At 44.7% G+C, this 20,102-nt stretch overlaps 2 protein-coding genes across 3 annotated transcripts in view; both read left to right on the plus strand.

The window, feature by feature from the left end:
- stard9 (StAR-related lipid transfer (START) domain containing 9) overlaps positions 1–6,525 on the plus strand; it is a 38,978-nt gene extending 32,453 nt beyond the window's left edge. The window contains exons 23-32 of the mRNA XM_070978591.1: positions 195–398; positions 561–744; positions 1,418–1,564; positions 1,677–1,776; positions 1,972–2,138; positions 2,297–2,361; positions 2,525–2,727; positions 3,662–3,741; positions 4,194–4,352; positions 4,962–6,525. Of these exons, the coding sequence (XP_070834692.1) occupies positions 195–398; positions 561–744; positions 1,418–1,564; positions 1,677–1,776; positions 1,972–2,138; positions 2,297–2,361; positions 2,525–2,727; positions 3,662–3,741; positions 4,194–4,352; positions 4,962–5,063 (1,411 nt within the window). The 3' untranslated portion in view covers positions 5,064–6,525. The remainder of the gene's footprint in view (positions 1–194; positions 399–560; positions 745–1,417; positions 1,565–1,676; positions 1,777–1,971; positions 2,139–2,296; positions 2,362–2,524; positions 2,728–3,661; positions 3,742–4,193; positions 4,353–4,961) is intronic.
- Positions 6,526–8,177: 1,652 nt separating this feature from the next.
- sptb (spectrin, beta, erythrocytic) overlaps positions 8,178–20,102 on the plus strand; it is a 42,352-nt gene continuing 30,427 nt past the window's right edge. Inside the window, exons 1-2 of one of the 2 annotated variants that reach the window (XM_070980002.1) lie at positions 8,178–8,458; positions 13,696–13,967. In XM_070980002.1, coding sequence (XP_070836103.1) covers positions 13,820–13,967 — 148 coding nt within the window. In that variant the 5' untranslated portion in view covers positions 8,178–8,458; positions 13,696–13,819. Of the gene's footprint in view, positions 8,459–13,695; positions 13,968–16,526; positions 17,086–20,102 lie in introns of those variants that run through there. The other variant, XM_070980001.1, reaches the window with a different exon arrangement.

Consider the following 20,102-nt stretch of genomic DNA (forward strand, 5'->3'; position numbering starts at 1 on the left):
TTGTTTATCACAAACAGCTAAACTTCTTAATGCATCAGTGTTTTATATTATATCAGCACAAGCAGCTATAGAACTTTGCCAGTTGTAGACTGTATTTTTAAGGCAAAACTTCCTAGTTTAGATCAGGAAATATCTTTGTTTTTAACCTAATGTATGTTTTTATATTTTCTATTTCTGTGAATCTTTCCTCTCAGGCACCGCAGGAGTATCGAGGGTTTGAGGCAGGAGAGGGAGGAACGTCTCCAGACTTACCGGAGAGCTCGCAGTCTGAGTCCCAGCAAACATCCTCGCTCTTCTGCTCAAGAGGTCATTTCATCCTCCAAGGTGTCTGCAGCCATGCCCAGCCGGCGAAAAGAGTACCTGCTGCAGCTCCGCCAGGAGGTGATAGACAGCACCAGGTAAGACACGTCTGGTTCTCTCCCAAGAGCAAAACAACAAAGTGCCCATATTATTTTAAATTTACTGCATAAGAGTTTTTAGATGTAGTGTTTAGAAAGTGTGGAAAAAAAACAGATTTATTCTTGTTTTAAATGCAACTCACTCATTTATGCAAATGACAGAATACCAGACCCTCCACGAGGAGAGGACCAGTATCCGTCTGACATTGAGCAGCTGTTGCGGGACTACGGCCGAGCCCGGGAGGAGGCCAGGACAGAGATTGCGAAGGCGCGAGAACGACTGCGAGAGAGGACCGAGCAGGAGAAGAGGAGGCTTCAGCAGCAGGCCCTGTCTCAGGACATCAGGGTCGGTTTTTCTGTCAGTGCAGCATCGTAACCAAGAGCCACAACATGAAGTGTAGTTCAGACCTGTGTCAGAAAAGGGCTCCAACTAACAATTCTTTTCATTATTAACAAGGTCCCAGAGCGCAAGGTGACTGTGTGATAGTGATTGTTCTGTCTGACCAACATTTAAAAACCCAGAGATTCAACTCAAATGAAAGAGAGCAGATCAATAGATCATTTTAGACAGATTTGGTTGGCTATCAATCCCTGAAAAAAAAACATTTTTCATAGATTGTTTTGTCCTCTGACCATATAAAATTCCAACTCAGTTGGCAACAAATTGGATTAACTAGATAAATATGTTCAATACAAAATATTCTAAGTGGATTTTTAGGGTCTCTGGTGGATGGATACAAATGAAATCATTGTAGAAGCCACATACATTAAAATACAATGACATGAGGATACAGAAACAGTGACACCAGGTACAAATACAGTAACACTGTGTACATGAATACAGCTGAGATGACACTAAGATGAACGAGCACAAACACTCATGAATGGGTACGTAGTCTGTTTATAAATAAGGTGGAAGATAAAGGATGCTGCAGATTAATAACTTCTCGACATAGTCAAAAACTCATAATAATGAATGTCATAATAATCGACTGGTATCTGTGTGCCTGTGTGGACAGGACGACCTGAAGCACCGGACAAGAATCAGCAACAGCACCTTGTGCACAGGATCCAGCCTGAGCCTTTCCTCTGGACCAACGTCAGGCTACAACAGCGGCAACACGGCCCAGCAGCAGCATGGCAGCAGGCCACTTCTGGCTGGACAGGTTTGTACACTAATGTTACACGTAGTAGTAGAATAGCTCATTTTTATGTATTTGTTATCATTTGTCTTTCTGTATGAGCAGCAGAGAGGGTAATGGTGCTGTTGTTGTTCAGATCGCTGGGTTTCAGGAGGAAGGGCTGAAGGTCAGGGCGCGTCCTCCGATATGTGGTCCTCAAAGTGTGAAGACACAGCGAGCCTGGCTTTCTGCCCACGGTAAGGACTGCACTTTGATTCACGAAACCTGAACAGGAATAAGAAAGCGTTCAAATACAAAAAATGACTGGCATCATCTTGAAGAAGCTAATATACAGTAAATGATAACTTTGAAAATGGCTTCCAAAGTAGTCTTGTGTGCCTCACTCCCCTCTTCATTCTCTGTCTTTAAATCCCACCTGTGTGTTTTGTTAGATGTCCGCCTTGAGCTTCCTGTCACCGGCTTTGAGCCCCTGATGGCTTCATCTCCATCACCCCCGGCTTGCACGCGTCAGCGCACCGCCTCCTTTGGATCTTCCTCTTCCATATCCACAACCTATCAGGATATCACATCTAGTCTCCTCGGTCGAGCTCTGGCTGAGGTAACGATAGACCTGAGCTGATTTCAACAAATTTCATTAAAAACATCCAGCCTTCAAAGGCCGCTGTTAGCGACCAGACGTTATAATGATTGTCCCTGTTTTGAGCTCCTCTTTCAGACGTTTGTTGCCGGCTGAATCATGAATTTCTTTCTCCACAGGTGCGACTAGCTTCTTCTGGGGATTTGAGCAACTTGCTGAAGGGCAAGGCCACAGCAGGCTGGAGGTGAGCTCAGTCATTCTCTTTGATAAACTCAGAAATCATCCACCTTCGGGTGGTACGGTTCAGGACTTCCTCTCTGTCTGCTTTCAGACATGATTAATGGGCTGCAAAGCGAAGGCTTAACTTCACAAATATCATTCATTTGCTAATGTCTGTGTTTATTCAGGTACCAGGGAGAAGAGCGAGGTATCCAGGCTTACTACAAGCCCTCCTCCAGCTCATCTGTCCACGGTTTCCTCGGGGCCGGGGAGCTCGACAGACCCCTGGACAGTCTGTGGAACATAATATGCCAGCTGTCCAAGAGCCATATGTATAATCAGTCAGTCCGTTCTGTCTGGACACGACCACTAGATGACAGCACTCAGCTGGGTGAGCTAACGTGCTCTGCTTCCTCACATGGTTTCTGTACGTTACAATAGCAGCGCTGGAATGAAGTACATTTAGTCAAGAGCTGTACTTTATTACTTTACTACAATTCCACCACATTTATCTGACAGTTACAGTCACTTCATAAACTAAGATTTTGAGTACAAAACCATGTAAGATATAATATAAACTCTTAGAAAAGAGTTAAAATTAGCTTCAGTCCAACTAAGTAAGATGCTACTGACATGTTCATTGTATTCTGCATTGAGCACTTTTACTTTTTGATACTTTAAATGTGTTTTGCTGATTATTCTTATGTATTTTTACATTGCAGTGTTGCTCCTTTTCCTTAATCAAAGCATGTGAATACTGTTTTCTCAAATCCCAGTTCGATTGTTGTGTTCAGCCAACAGTCGACCTCAAACATGAAGATACTTATCAGAGAAAAGTTTATAAGATTCTACTGCAGTCATTTTTCGCAGCGTGAGCTTCATGTGATGAAAGACTTTACCTTGCAAATAATATTTGCATTTTTGCAGGAATGTAAATGTAGAAAAATATTTATATTTTTGTCTTTGCTGCAGAATTATTTATATTTTTGCAAGGCGGTTATGGACCCTGCACATGTATTTGCTTCAAATGATGAGTCTGCATCCATCAGTTATGTATAGTACAGAACAGTGCACAGCCTCATCCATCACTAACCAGCTTATTGTATTGCATGACCAACTCCACCCTCACACCTGCAGTATGAGGTATTTAATATCTTTGCAACATCATTGGGCCACTCTTACTCCATCTCCTCTGCTTTTATCTGCTGAATTATCAGAACGGATCATCATGACTTTATTTGTCAGTCTTGTTTAACAGTGAAGTTCTCCTTCATTGCCTTTCCAGGTTTTCCTATTTGACACATCCTGTCTGTATTTCTGTTTAGTTTACATCCTGACAGATCCATCCACCTGCCACCTCAGCCAGCCGCGAGATTTCTGCTGCATCACCACCGAGTCCAAACAGGTAGGCTCAGCTGCAAAACCGTCCAGCCGTTCCTGAAGATTGCTGCTAGCTAGCCACGCGTAAGGTCCGCTGAGCATTTGCAGCGTAATTACATAAATGACGCTTTATTTTCAAGTAGAAAAATTCCATTTACTGTCACATTAGTGCGTCAGGAAAGCAGGATTGGACAGCGCTGTCTTTTGTAATTAAGACTAATTTATGATAAACAGCGTGAAATGGAGTTTTTCATCCACAAAATGTAGAACGTACTATTTAGACGCTACTCAAGCTCACAGAAAAAGCATCAAGCGTAAACAAGACTGACCCGAGGCAGTGGGTGTGGAAGACACCCTGTCAGCTGCTGGTTATCAGTGTCAGTGTGCAGTTGCTTCTCGGCTGATCAAAAGTCTGCACTGCCTGTTTTATTGATGATTTTTTTTATTTTTTTTTTAACCCCCCCCTCTCTGCCTCAGGCTGGCCAGCGTGTATTGGCGATGCAGTCTGTGTTCGAGGAGTCTCTGCCTCGTCCCAGCGTGGATGCCGTCCGAGGGGAGATGATGCCCAGCTGCTGGGTCCTGCAGCCAATTAGACGCAGCGGACAGGAAGTCACCAGGGTCATCTACCTGCTACAAGTGAGATATGGTTGCTTTAAACGAATCTGTCCGGCGGGTGCTTGTTGAGCTCACCAGCACATTTTGACTGCCAGTGAAGATTGATTAAACCGGTTGTCTGTGAATTTGGAAGTCTCAAAAACCACAAAAATGCTGTTTTTTTTTTTTAAGATTATAACCTTTGTTTTAACAGGCTATTTGCAACTCCAGACATATTGGGGTGCCATGCAAAACATTAAACAGAATGTGATAACTTGCTGATGCTCTTTTAACATTTACTCAACAGAAAACAGCACAAACAGAATATATTTAATGTTTTTCCTCATCAGCTTCATTGATTTTTGTAAATATCTGCTTATTCTGAATCTGGTGCAGCCACATGTTTCAAACAAGTTGGGACAGGAGCGGCTAAAAGACTGGGAAAGATGTGGAACGCTCCAAAAACACCTGTTTGGAACGTTCCACAGGTAAACAGGCTGATTGGTAACAGGTGATAGTATCATGATTGGGCATCCTGGAAAGGCTCAGTGTTCACAAGAGGATGGAGGGAGGTCACCACTTTGTGAGCACATGATTGGACAAAGGATGTTACTACATAGACTCACTACATGTCCTTTTGTCCTCCTCCAGGTGGACGTTGGAACTCCATCTTTTCCCCACCGCCTGTTGAACACCGTTGCCAGGCGACAGGCAGCTGTCATCGCCGATCTTGAGGTTTTCCTGGCGTCGTAAATCCCCGCGATGAAGACGCATTAGCAGTGAGCACTTAGACTAACCTGTACCCAGCTGCCTGGAGTTAGTCTGCCTTTTGAATTTGCACCTGAAGTTTATTTACTTGACCGTCTTTCCGTTGTAAGAGCACTGTTACATTGACTCCCAGTTACAAAGCTGAAGCAGCGTCTTTTGTATGAAGGTATTTTTTATAAAATATTGAAACTGTATTTTTATATTTGTAAGTCACATGAATGCTTGTAACAATCATACTCCTGTTTTACCAAAGATTGATTAGAAGTCCAAGTGAGCGACTGGGCATGGCACATGGTTAAGAGCTTCATAATGAAACGGTCAGAGGCGGCAAAGTTTCCTAACCCTATCCATTTATTCATTCGATGAAAGAGGTTAATTATTCCATTCTAACCTGATAAGTATCAGCCATTTAGCTCCCTTAATGCCTGTCAGAAATATGGTGTCTATTGATTTCTATCATATTGTAATGAGGACGGCCAAATATGTTAGTTAACAAGGTCAATATCATAGCTCGAGAACCTTTGAATTGAAGTTTAAAGCCGGTCAACAGATAATCCAAGGTTACGCTGATCTGATGTGTGTTTAGTATGCAAGTGTGTCTTCACCAGTGTTGACTTTCTATCTGTCTATGATGGATAGATGCAGCCAGTTTTGCAGCGACAAGGACATGTAAATGCCCCTGAGATTAAGACCACACACAGAAGGCAGCGTCACTTTGTTCCTGATCTGCATCGAGCAGTTTTTGCCGTCTTTTTTAGCCTGCTTAGGTAGATGATGGCGCAGATTTATCAGATATGACAGTTATATGAAAGCGGGAAGACTAAGACATGCTTACAGAGTTACTTGAAGGTGAGTTTATTTATGAGAAACATCTAAACATGAAGGAAATATTTGCAAATACTGTTTAGCCCTGATTTGTTAGAGTACATGTACGTTGGTTAGGTCCTCAGGCACTGTGTAGTTTAACCACTCAGAGACCTTTTCTGCAGAAAATGAGCTTCTAATGCCCCTCAACAGTTTTTCAGCAAAAAGGTGGAGGGTAAATATATATATGTGTGTATATATGTTAGTAAGGGACTGTGTAAGAAATATTAGGGAGGGGGTCAGAGAAGGCGAAGGGTACAGTCATTTTTCTATCAGTTGTCTTTTATTGTTTTTCCCGTCCTAAATGAATATTTTATGACAGCTTTCCTTTGCAATAACATTAATGAATAGTTAAAGAATAAAAGACAACTTTTTAAACCTTTAAAGAAAACATTGATGACCCTGGGGAGGGTCCAGGTGCAGCCCCCGTCACAGCCCCACTCATTTGCGTACAGTCCCTGAGCTGTTTTTGGGACAGTCAGGTATTGAAGGAAAGCTCAGAGTCATTTAGTTCCTCTTTGTTCGTCTGTGCAGGCACATTTTTAAACCACTCAGCAGCACTTTGTCTTAAAAAAAAAAAAAAAAAAAAAAAAAAAAAAAGTTTTGTAGCTGAACAGGGAGGTGGAGAAAGTCGAGAACTTCTCGGTTACAACGAGTCAAAGTAGTCAAAGTGTCCTTGAGCAAGAAGCTGAAGCTCCCAGCAGCTGCAGGGACGAGTCTCTGCAGCTGACCCTGACCTCTGACCTCTGACCTCCCTTTAGTTCATTATTAAAGCAGCGGTAAGACATTGACACGGTATGGTACCCCAAATCTGCATAAGCTCAGTTGTAAGGCCTTTTGTCCTCACCTGTTTCTGAAGTCTGTCCTATTTATTTTGTGCCTTGTGTGTGAAATGCTGTTGAATGTGTTTTATAGCTGTTTTATTTTCTTTTATTTTTTTTTACGAGCGAAGCACGGGGCTGTTTTACGGCCTCTTGCACAAAACTGTTGATGCATTTATTAATGTTACGCAGTAAAAAATGACTTTTTTGTTGTTTGTACAGTGTTGAAACTATGCAGAAGCTGATCAAAAGGGACTGTTCTCAGTCAAAGCTCGGTCGGCCGTATCCGGATATGAAGCCATATTTTTTCCAGTAGTTGAGGTTCAGGACTGTTTTAACGATGTTCCCGGGGGAACCAAAGAGAAGAGACAACAGTACTGAAGACAGAGTGAAGGAACATCGTGACAGCTTTTTGTACTATATGTATTTTAAGTGCTCGTTTCATTGTGTAAAAAGCTTTGTTATTTATGTTTTGACAGTATGTATTTTATTATAAACACCCTGCTTCCTGTTGCTAATAAGATGTCACCTGGCCCACGTGTTTGGCCTTTTTTTATTTTATAAATATACGAATTTCAAGTGAAATGTTGTTTTTCTGGTGTTTTTTTTAATCATTTATGTGAAGAACTGCTCTTGAAGTATCCTGAATTGTCAGCAGTATATCAGAATCTTAAATTCTGTCGTTTAATATCAGCAGTGATGAGTCGAAGCAGGCTGGATGTTGAACAGAATAAATTCAAAGCTTGCTCAGATTTTTAGTCTTTACATTACATTGAGGAGAAAAAGCTGTTGTGAGCACAAAAAACATGTTAATTTTCCTCAAAATACATTATGGAAAAAGTTTCTGTCGCATCTTTGGTATTTAAAATCAGGTCTTGTATGAGTAATATTAAATTTAGTTTAAACAGTGTGCCCCTTTAAAATATGTGTATTACCTTTCAGGGCCTTAAACAGTTAAATGAATAAAACCACTATTTCTTTTTTTTATCATCTATATCTTTTAATATAAAATCTGAAACTGCAATCATAAATAAGTGGAGTAAAGCCTTCAACATTTCCGCCTGAAAAGTTGAACTTAAACGTGGCACAAAACGGAAATATTGCAGTACTTGTACTTCGTTCCGTTGCCCTCGCGCAGTATCTGACAGGTGTTTTCTCTCTAATTCACAGACTTCCTTTGTAACGTGAGGCTCTCCAGCACCAGTTTCCACGCGCGGACCCTCTCCTGTGCGCCGCATGTTGACCGGCACGCAGAGGTGACATTTCTGAGAGGGTCTCTGCGGGCGGGCGGGTGGGCGGGTGGAGGCTGTGTGCGCGATTAGAGCCCGGCCGAGGCGGGGTGGAGCGGAGCGGAGGGGCGTGAGGGGGGCGCACGGGAGCTCAGAAGCGTCTCTGCCATTTAGAGTCACCAGCTCTGGTCAGGAATGTGCGCCCCTGCGCGCACAGATCATGTACTGGATGCGCCCACTTTATTTTTAACCCGGCAGGGTGGGTCAGTCGCTGGCTTTCGGGAATGACCGTGGAGCGCGCGGCGCCTACAGCCCCTTTCCCTCGTCCCCCGTGCCCTCCTCGCGCTGTGGAGACCCCCGTCCGCTCAGACCAGGACCCCGCTTCCTCAATGGGATTATAATTGGTTTATTGGCAGGGAGAAGGCTCAAGATAAACACTTTCGGACAGGACGACATCCAGAAGCAAGTAAGTGTTGATTGAAGGCAGAGCCTGTTGCGCCACCGTTAAATGAAGTTATTGATCTGTGGCCAAACAGCGCCTGTCATCGATCACTGAGTGGTCTCATTCCATTTAGAGCGCAGTTGTTGGCCGCAGTTTGGAGGGAGTTAAAAGTTTCCTCCAAACCACCTGTTGGACCAGGCAGCCGTTTCAAATAATGGCGTCGTCCATCCAAAGCTTTAGCACTCATGGACTCAAACGCACAGTGTCAGAGTCAGTCACTTGTTCGCTGTAATTCTTGGTAAATTCCTGAGTTATCAGTTTGTTATCTGTCACTGTGCGCAGGCCGCACGGAGTCGTTGAAAGTGCGCAAAGTGACGTCACGGCGCATGTTTGCGCGTTCAATAAGTTTTCAACTATAGAGAGAAAGTATAAATACATGAGTACTTTAGTAAAAGTAGAAATATTTTACATTAAATATATATATAAATGTCCTGTTTAGAAAACGTCACAGTGCACGGTTTGATAAGATACAGTAAAAGTACTTAAAACGAATGTTAATATACAATTCAATATTATTTTATTGGATTGTTTTGATTATTATTGATGCATTAATATGTAAGCAGCCCTTTACTGTTGAAGCTGCTCAAAGTGGAGCTTATTCAAGTATTTTTATGTTCTTTTGGAGTACTTTATAGCAGTGCTTCATGTTTTATCATGTTTTGTATTTCAAATCTTAATGTGTGAAGTAGCTGTTAGTGAAAGTAAAGAGTAAAAAGTACAATATTTATTTATCAAATGTAGTGGAGTAGACGTATAAAGCAGCAGAGTATGGACAGAATCAAGTCAGGGTTCCTCAGATGTGCTGCAGTAGTTGACTAAATGTTCTCAGTCGCATTGTTAAACTGTATAAAACAATGTTTAACTAAACCAAAGTGCTTTCCACATTTCCAAGTTCTCTCTCTCTGAAGCGCCTAACAATGTTTTTCCGTGCATGATCCAGAACAGCATGGTGGCTCCTTAGATAATGCTCCCTGAGCAGGAAGGACGTCCCTCCTCGTTCCCCTTAAAAGGACAAGTGTGAGCGTGTCGCCTGGTCTGGACGAGCGGCCTCTTTTGTGTAAACTCACTCCACGAATAGTTTACTATCGATTCCTTATAACCTCTCACAAGATCGGCCTCAGGGCTGGTGCAGTCGAAACAATACTGACCACAACAAAGGAGCCTTTCTCACGTCGTGTGTACATAATCAATGTACAGTATGGATTATGCTAAGCAGAATGTGCTTATGCTTCCGCCATGTTTCCCCCTCTGTGTTGCAGTAGTAGTTAGTTGGATGTTGATATTGGCAGTTTGAGGAGGAAGATGCAGACTTTGGTGCTCGCTCCGTCCGTTAACCAGCCTCCCTCTGTCCACCTTGTGTTGATGTCTCAGATTTACTCTGTGCTGGAGCACAGGCCTCCCTCTCCTCAGTCCAGCTGCTGCTTCAGCTCCACACACACTGCAGGTCACACATCTCGACCACACCCGTCTCTTATTTCCTCCTCTCCATCTGACAGCTCAGACTAATGTCCTCGCTCCCTGCCAGCTAATGTGCTGCTGCTGCTGCTCAGAGTGCATCAGCGTGGAGTTTACTTACAGCTGGCAGCGTGGTTGCCGGAGTTGTTATTCATCTCAGGTGCTGGCTTGATGTTTACATTGTGCAGATTTGTTGACGATGTCGTTTTGCAGGAGCAGCGACGGAGGGGAAATGAGCGCAGCCGATTAAAGAAATCACAAGCAGCGGAAGCAGAAGTCGTGTCACACCTCAGAAACAAGCAGTTGTTTTGTTTTTACTCAGCAAATCTAAAGTGAAAATCTCATTCACACCTTTTCCAAAACTTTATGAGCAGATATCAAAACACAGGTTTCATCACAGTAATGCAACATGAGGACTTTGTTTTAAATCCTTTCTTTCTGAGGTCAAGCTGTACTTGAATATCTGCAGAAATTCCAGCCGACATTTCAGTCATCCCTCTCGACATTTCTATGACTTTAGAGAAATTATCCAGCACTCATTCACAATGTGCAGCTATAAAAATCTTCTCTTAACTAGACCGTGTGCTCAGGACTGCGTGGGGATACAAAGGGTGCCAGAGGATTATATTTGTCTAATCAGTAGATGCTGATGATAGTGAAATTCATGCCAAACGCCTCACCTACCTCACATCATTCGTGCGTCAGTGATGTTAACTTTGCCGAAGTCAGACACATCGAAACTAAAGCCAAAACACTTATTTTATTGATTAATAGAAAAGTTGTTTGCTGGAAAATTACTTTGGTTTACTGATAAATTGTTTAAGTTATATATGAAGGAAAAATGCAGAATATTTGCTGCTTTTCTCTGTTTCGTATCGTTGTACATGTTAAGAACTTGGACTGAAGGAACTTGGCATTTAGCTTTTTTCCTTTCCCTTCTTAGCCATGCTAGCAGCTCCGGGTTTGGCCGCGTTGCTCCAGCTGAAATATCTCAACAGCTATTCAGTTGTCCTGAAAGTCATGGTCCCCAGAGGATGAATCCCACCAAGTCTTGTGGCATTGACTCATCTTATCTCAACGTCTTCTGGGTCGACTGGCACAAAATTTGGTAGATATTCATGGCTCAATTTCACTTTGTCCAACGATCAAAGGTCTGCACTCCCATCAGCCTCAGCTGTAATTTGTGTTAAGCGCTAATTAGCGACTCTTAACATGCAGAACTGATGTATGTTAGCATTGTCGTTGTGCTGAAGTGCAGCCTCTCAGAGCTGCTAGCATGGCTGTAGCCCTGTTTTCCGTCATTTAACTGATGAGAAGAGTAATCGTGAAAGTAATCGGTGCATTGGTGGATAATGAAAACAGATGTTAGTTGCAGCTGTAATGGAAACAGTAGTTTTCAGTAGTGACTGCAGACAGTCCTCTTTTAGAGCATTCAGTTACAGTGTAATGAGTAACTTTTCAGCCAAAACTCCAATATCATGCATTAGCAAGACACCCCTCACACTGTTACCCAGTGACTGCATCTTATTGGAGGTTTTTAGACTTTTGTCTGCATTGCAGGAACTTACAGCGGACAGAGTGACCTACTGCCACACTCAAGGACAGCTCACTATTGACACACGCTGACTTGCTGTGGCAGGCAGTGAACCCTCTGTCAGGACTGTCTATAAGGCCAGCTTGCCATTAAACAGCTCTAAACCGAGCCTAGCGCAGCATCACCGAGAGTGTGTCCCAGCTCACGCACTTAATTTGCTGCGGTTTGTGTTTGCCAGCTAACGGTCGGCCCTTCGACGCGATTAGAGTCTTGCAGGTTTTGTACACAGCTGACAGTTTGTGGATACGGCGTCTGTAAGGAGGGTTTGTGCGGCAGGAGTGTGTTGTGCCGTAGCCCCGTCCAGGTTGTGTGTGAGGTGATAAGGGGATCCCCGGCGGTGGGTGGAGCGTCCCCGGGCTGATAACGGCCGCCTGCAGAGCGCTGATACTGGAGACCTGTAGGATGCCATCATTGTGCGTCACTGAGGGCCTCTTCTCTGGATGCGCCGCAGAAACATCCTCTGTAGTCACATTGTGAATTCATGTCAGCAGTGATGCAAAATAAATATTAGATTTTACTCAAGTACTGTACTTAAGTGCAATTTTTAGGTATCTGCACTTCTAACTCAAGCCCATGACATTATATTAACAATGTAAAATTAAAAGTACTCAATGCACAAGCACTGCAGGATTGCACTTAGAGGAAGTACAGTTATACTTATATATACATACAGTGGAATTAAACAGCACTGTTTGTCTCCACATTTAGTATTAATGTCGTCACTTCAGTCTCTGAAATATTCCAAAAGTACGTGTATGCATTGTGAGTCAGTGCCACATGAGGACACGTCTCTATTCTTTGTGTACTACAGCATCGACACAAGCTGGGCTCCCCTCCTCACTTCACTTCACGCTTGTTCTCACAAATACCCGCCAACGGAAACGTGCACGCTCGCACTTCAAACTACGTGAGCTGCATCATTCAAAAGGAGGCGGCTTCGTCATGTGGTGCATTTCGGAGGGGTTGCCCTCCCCCTGTGAAGCACGATAAGAGAGCCATGCTTTAGCCAGATACAGCTATCTGAGCGGTTACCCTTCAACCCGCCATTCCACACAAAGAATACGCAGACACACTGCAGGCAGTTGAGCACAGTGACACGCACAAAATGGAGATTATGACAGGCACCAGAGCTTGTGGGGCCAGAGTGGAAGCTGTGACAGGTGAGATTTCTGTCCCAAAGTCGACCTGTCAGAGATCACATACACCTCTTCAAACAGCCAAAGTTACACTCAGGGCAGGTGTAGATGTGTAGATCCAGCTCCTCCACAATGGAACTGATCAATTGAAACTTAGCACCAAAATACAAACTAAACTGCAGCGACACAGTGCTTTTATTGTTGATTAATTTGACTGTTTTCTAGAGTAACTGATTGTTTGGCCTAGAAAACATCTGAAAACACTCAAACTTGTGCTTGAGGCCAACTTACTGTCATCAGATGCAAGACCCTAATTTACTGTAATGTAGGACAATAAATAGTAGCAAATTCTCAGAGTTGCTCAGCTGGAAGCTTCAGATTTCAGGCATGTTTGCTAGATAGATAGATAGATAGATAGATAGATAGATAGATAGATAGATAGATAGATAGATAGATAGATAGATAGATAGATAGATAGATAGATAGATAGATAGATAGATAGATAGATTAATCGACTAATTGCTGCAGTTTCCTGTGGAAATGATCATCACTGAGCAGTATTACGCAGCACTTTATCTTAGTATTTCCACATCTGGTCATTGTATCACATCTGTATAGTTATAATCTATGAATCCGCAGTTTGTGATTATGCAAACATTGCCCCTTTCATCATGATGCTATCACCTGTTACCAATCACCCTGGTGTTTTCGGTGCATTCCACGTCTTTCCCAGTATTTTGTCTCTCCTGTCCCAACTTGTTTGAAACATTCAGAATGTGTGCTGTTTTCCATTGAGTAAAGGTCAAAAAGGATGAGCAGATTTTCAGGGTTATCGTGTCAAATATCAGTCTGCAAGTAACTTCAGAACAAGCTTCACTCTATCATCTTCTGTTATGTACTTCTCTGATACTGTTTTTATTAAAGTAGTCTCAAATTTCAGTGTAGTCCGTGTTGAAGCCCAGTTAATCGTCACAATCAAATTAACACCTCTGCTGTCTGCCTTCGCTCTCTTTCAGACCACCTCCACAATTCGAGGTCCATCCCGCCGTTCCGTCCCCGTCGCTCGTCTCCTGACACACCCAGACCACCTGAGGACGCCGGCTGCCGTCCCCCCACCCGCCTGCCACGCTGGCTGCCGCCATGACTTCCACCACGGACTTTGACAACGCTGAGATCACGCAGCAGTACAGCCACATCAACACCCGCTTCGACCTCTCTGAGGAGGAGCTCGACAATGACAACAGCTCCGCCAGGCTGTTCGAGCGCTCGCGCATCAAGGCCCTCGCAGGTGAGCGCATGCATAGTAAACAGGCTGTGTCCTCTCTGAGGCTCTCATGTGACGGATTTTTGAGATGACTGTCTCTTTAAGAGCGTGGGAAGGGCAGAGAGGATGAGCTATAACGGGGGTCTGTTTAACTTTGGCAGGTTTGAATGAGCCTGAATGTGTCACTGACCTTCAAAATAAATCACACTCCAGGTGATTCATTATTTTAGCCCAAACTTCTGAGCTCGAGCTCTGCAGGTGCTGCCGTGCGTGTGTTTGTGTGTGCGTGTTTCTCGTGGTGTCACACACCCCCGGCAGCTGAGCCCTGACACCGCTCCACACCCTCTGCGAGCTACCGGGATAGCTTGCACATTCCCAGAATGTCCGCCGTCTGACCGATCTGGACAGCTGCCCTGCCCGTCTGCCTCCCATAGCACACATCTCTGGCATTTCTGGCTAAGCTGGTGAGCTGTGACCCACCTGTGGGGCGGCTGCTAGGGGTTTTAAAATAGCGGAGTTTCTGTGGTGGAAGGAAGCGGAACACAAAAGGGGAGTTCAGGGTCACGCCATGCTCGTATCTGTAAAGCCGGAGACACAGGAGAGGTCAGCCGCAAGGTGGTAAAACATGAGTTCAGCTCTGTGGAGATGGAGCTTCTGCTGAGCGCCGGGATCCTGTAGAGGCTTCTGATGCTATTGTGGACATCAAAACCTTTTCGTCCTTACAGTGTTAAATATAAACACGCTTTTCCACAGGTCCTAATTTAGCAAAGGAAGCAGCAGTTTGCGCTTGTTAAATGTCGAAACACAAGCAGCAATACAAGAACGTTGCTTGTGTAGCCAAAACCTGATGCATCTTTTCCCTCTGTGTTCTCCGTCGTCGTCCTAAAAACACACCAATGAGCTCCAGAGTTGCACTGGGTGACGTGTTTCTTCTTTGCATTGAATCTGGGCGCCGTGGCTGACCTTGATTTGACCCCAGATTCACCTTTCTGCTGCTGAAAATACTCACCAGAGCAGCAACTGTGGATTCATCCGCGGCTGAAAATAGTCCCCACAAAAACACGATTTACTCCTGTTTGAGGAGCTTCTGCTAAATACTGAGCTGTTTTTGGTCATTACAGAGCCTCTTTTAAAAAATGAACTGTATTTGTGAGGTCTTTTGCTTCTGTAGTTGGAACCATTTGGACAGACTCAGCGACCGATTGATTGGCATCAGCTGCATCAGTCACGCTTCACAGTCATTGTCTCATTCATCCAGCTGACTTGTACCGTCCAATCATGGCAGCTTTTATAACTGCAGCTCACTCCACCATCCCAGTTGTTGACTTTACTGAGATCTAGTGTTTTAAGAATTGATTTTAAGGTTCTTAAATGGGCTGGGCCCCTCCTATAGACCTCCTAACCCCTTAGTCTACCTCCAGGTCCCTCAGGTCAGCTGACATTGGGCTTCTGGCTGCAGGGGTGACCGCAGCCCCTACACTGTACAACCGCACCTGCCTCCTTATCAGATCCACCCTGTTCATTAGACCCTTTCAAGCTCAGGCTCAAAACTGTTTATTCACTTCCGTCTAAATCCTCCTGATGAGGCTGATTTTTGACTTTTATACATACCTTTGAGCTCTGTGCATTGACGCCGTTTCTTGTGTCTTTGCCTGCTCTGGTCTGTGCAGCACTTTGGTCAACATGAGTTCAAACATGCTTCATGAACAAATTTGACTTGTTTAGTATAGAAAATGGATGAAAGAATGAATTAAGTCTAAGTTAGAATCAAGATTTGGTTGTGGATGCTCGCTTCAGTACATGATGTGCTTAGCGCATTGATATCCAGGCCTGCAGCACATCTGGGTGGCCAAAATGTTTATCGGGCTGCGCTCTCACCGCTTTCCTCTCTGTCTCTTTAAGTGATCAAGGCTTCGGTGTGGGTGTTGGTGATATTGTGTTAGAGTGCTGCTGCACTGATGTTTCTGTAATGCAATCAGTGTTTCCTGTCAGAGAGGGAGAGAGTGGTACAAAGAGGGAGGAAAGTGAGGAGAGAGGCTCTGAATGACACCCACTGCTGATTTACAGCTCGTGAACTCTCCGGCATGCCTTCAATGCACACACAGATCGTACTGGATATCCAGGCTCCTAACATAAACCTAAAAAAAGACACGTTCCTCTGAGATGGACCGGTCCATGCTGGATTGTTGGCACTGGAAACCACAACTGTGCCATCCATGCACTCCACATTCAGTGATGACACGACCGTGTGGGAGTAGCTGGGTGGAGGGAGGGAGTCGTGTGAGCATGTGGATGTATTGAAACATATTGTATGCATGGATGAGGCTGGAGAATTCACTCTGAAGGCTGCCTGAGCTCTTGCGCCGCCTGAGAGCGGAGGCATAGCATCGTCACGGCAGCGGCGAGGAGAGAGTGAGGAAGAAAGAAGGAGGGAGGGAGGGAGGGAGGGAGCAGGAGTGAGCACAAGAGGGATCTGGAAAGGAGGACAGAGAGCCAAGAGACAGAGAAGAGGAGAGACGTGGAGTGCCAAGCTCCTCTGCCGGCTCCAGGCTGTGTGTTGTTGTTGTCGTTTGGGGGGTCAAGATGAGCAGCCCCTGCCTGCTGCGCGCTGGCCCTATAGGCCAGCCCCGGCTCCGAGAGGTCAAGATCAGCCTGAAGGCCGGCAGCAGGGAGACCGCAACCATCCGGAGCAGCAGCGGGGGGACCAAGGAGGCCGCCAGCCGCACCTATGCCCCGGCGGAGAAGGAGGCCCCTGCCCGGGTCGGCATGAGCAGCAGCCGGAGCAGGAGCACCCCGGCGGTCCACCGGGCCCAGAGACCCGAAAGCAGGAAGGGGGCGAGGGGGAGCAGCGGTGGGAAGCAGCAGGAGCCCGAACACCACCCGGAGAAGAACGGCACCCTCCTGCACATCCCGCTCACCGTGGCGCCCGCGGGACTCTCCCCCTTCTCTTCATCCTCCTCCTCGTCCTCCTCCTGCACCCCCAGACGTCAGCGGGTCTCTCACCCTCACCCTCCCCCCGCCCTCCTCTCCTCCTCCTCTTCCTCCTCTGCTAAAAGTATGAAGCGGGCGCGCTGGCTGAGTTACAGCACCTCCAACATCTGCTTCAACTCCATCCTGGACGGACGCTTCAGGCAGCTGCAAGGTACAGGGTCCCGACGGAAGAGCTGTGTGTGTTTGTGCATCTGTGTGTGTTTGAGAGGTCCGTCCTCTCCCGCCTCACACACCAGAGAGGTAACACTTTTCCAATCACGCCCCTCCCTTCCCCAACTTGTGTTTGTGTTCAGGCCAGGATGGATCGCAGGGAGGCTGGGCTGTGATTGGAGTGTGAGCTTAGTTTGTCGTCCTGATCTGAGGAGTGGAGGAAGGTGGCAGCAGCAAAAAGTCTGAGCTTTCATAGCCGTTGCCCTTTTATTAAATGTATATGGTAGTTATTTATTTATTTTCAGGAAGCTGTGGCTCTGCCCCAATTGTTCACTGACTTGGCTTTGAATAATTCATTGGGAAACTCCTAAAAAGGTTGTGATGTTTTTCCCTCCAACGCCGTTCATTGCTGCTGGTGTTCTGCGCTCATACATGCTCAATTTTCTTTAAATTAACCTAATTTTTCCATTTCGCCTCCTCTCTATTTGGCCCTTACCCTTCACAAAACTGTTCCTAAGAACAAAGTATTCCTGTCTTTTGATCCTAACCTTTTTTTTTTCTGAACGACTGCATCTGCGGTGTTAAAAAATAATCATTTTCTCTGGCGGTTTAACTTTCCCCTGCCTGTGTTATTAAGGTTTTAAGAGAGGTTTGCCGTCACTGTGGATTTTTGTTAGCTTGCACTGTGCTATCCAACTCCCCGATGACAGGAGTGCATTAGTGAGAGGAAGAAAATGGAGGAGACGATGCAGGAACAGAGAGGGGAAACATGCTTTTTTCTGCCTCTGCTAGATTTCAAGTATCGATGGATTCTGAAGGGGCAGGGGCACCTGATACGCGAAGCGGCAAACTTTTGAGGAGAGGTTGTTCGGAGCCAAGCGTATCGATCCGCCAGCTGCATTTCATGACATTTTATTAACTTTTTATTCACCGCTTATTAGGGAGATCTGGTGGAGCCTGCAGGAGAATCAAGTCGGACAGAACAACAATAACAAAAACAGGCTGATTTGCATTCGTCGATTTCAACCGTTCGTCTTTTCTCTTACGTCTTTCTTGGAAATTGACAAACTCATTGCTGATGAGTGTTTCCGCTGCTGTTCCCTCTAGTTTTCTTTCTTTTTGTGATATGTTTACCTTTAACATGCACACCTTCCCCTTCAGAGCTATTACTGTGTAAATATGCTCTGCAAGCCTCTTGCAGATCATGTGCATCTTAAAAAAGAGCACTAAACTGATTTTGCATTGCACTTTTTTTTTTCACACTTGCATTTAAAAATCATTGCAACACATCCAGAGACATTGTCTTTATTCCTCTCATTGTTCTTTCTTGTCAAAAGAAGCCTACATTACCCATAATTCAACTCAACTGCCAACAGTTTGGCTGGAGGTGTGTTCAGGTGTGTTGGCGTGTGCTAGCAGTGGCTAACGTAGGCGGCTGGAGAGGTCTCACTTCTTTCTAATGTCCACACTCCCAGATTTTTGACATTTTCACACTTGTAGTCTTTAGCCCCAACTGACTCAAGTGATGTCACTTAAGGCAGTTCATCACATTTCAAGCCACATAGGGTTTTTGCACAATTCACATTTGCAGTAGTTTTCACACCTGTAAACAGACTTTCATGGAGTTCCTCTTTAATCTTTATGTGTCCACATGCTGTTTGGTTTGACAGCCTCTAATGTGCACTAATCTGACGTTTAGTAGTTGCAGAATGTGAATTTGTTTAGTGGAAGCTCAGATAATTCACCTCAGACTGAAGACATGCAGGAAAGCCAACAGCGGCGGTGTTATAGAGACATGATATCATGGCTGCCGGACAGGTCGCAGTGGCAGTGCCATGACTCAGGCATGTAGCAGCGTGTCATAGGACCACCAGTCACATCCAGTAAAGGCTGACTGTGGGAAAAGACGGATCAAGCTGTATACAGGGAAAATCCATCAGCATGAATAAGTCATGTGGCTTTCAAAGGCTGGATGAGAGATTACAGAGTAAAAGCATGTGAAACAGAGGAATGTTTAGTAAGGCTTGTACTGATACTGTATGCAGGAGGAAATAAACCGGGAAGCTGGACGAGCACAGCAGTGACAAGCTGCTGCTGCAGTCCGGCCAGTGTGGAGAAAGTGTGTCAGGAAGTGAAAAAAGTTGGATACTGTATATGACTGCTGCGCTTGCTCAGCAATATTTAATTCATGTAAAAAGACAGTGTGACAATGGCAGCTCCTGTAGGAGCACAACCAGACATTAAACGTACAGCGAAGCTCAGTTCATCCCATCGGACGGACTGCTTTCCTATTTATGAACCGTGCCTAAATGTCTCATTTGTGTTTTCAGAAAGCTAAACCTCACTTTCAGCAGTCCTGGTAGAAAAATCCAACTTGTACACAAACTTTGATATAAAACCTTTAGGTAACTTTGGAAACAAATGAATGGAAAGTTTAATTTGTCAGAAACAGGAGGCTTATGTGGTCTGGTATGACAGCAGGCTAGTTTATGGTGGCTAACGTTAGCTAAAGTTATCACACAGAGAGATATTTCTGTGTAAGCTCCCTTAGCTAGAGCTCAATAACTAGCTTCAAATAAATTATATATTGCCTAACTGGGAGATATGTGTGACAATTCCTGCTTGTGTTCAGCTTTATTTTGACATCTTAAATGAAATGAACCGAAGAAAATCTTTGTAAATGAAATGAAATTCGGCGTGTCTTTGTTCTGTATTTGCTGCTGGTGGCCACTGCTCAGCACAAGTTACACAGTCATGCTTTCAGAGTGGATAATATATTCTCTCTTGGTGTATGTAAGCAGCAGAGACAAAATAAGTAGGTGGAAACTGGGCAGCAAACCAAAATACTGATACTTTAGAACAAATACCCCAATATCCCTAAATGAGGATGTAATCTGGGGATTTGACTGGTGACAAAACAAGAAAAATAATTAATTTTTAAATAAGTTCTGGCATTTTATCACTGCCTTAAAGACCTAGAAAAGACAACATCAAACCCACCGCTGATGATACTGCATC

This window comes from Chaetodon trifascialis, chromosome 14, assembly GCF_039877785.1.
Source record: "Chaetodon trifascialis isolate fChaTrf1 chromosome 14, fChaTrf1.hap1, whole genome shotgun sequence".
Taxonomy (NCBI): domain Eukaryota; kingdom Metazoa; phylum Chordata; class Actinopteri; order Chaetodontiformes; family Chaetodontidae; genus Chaetodon; species Chaetodon trifascialis.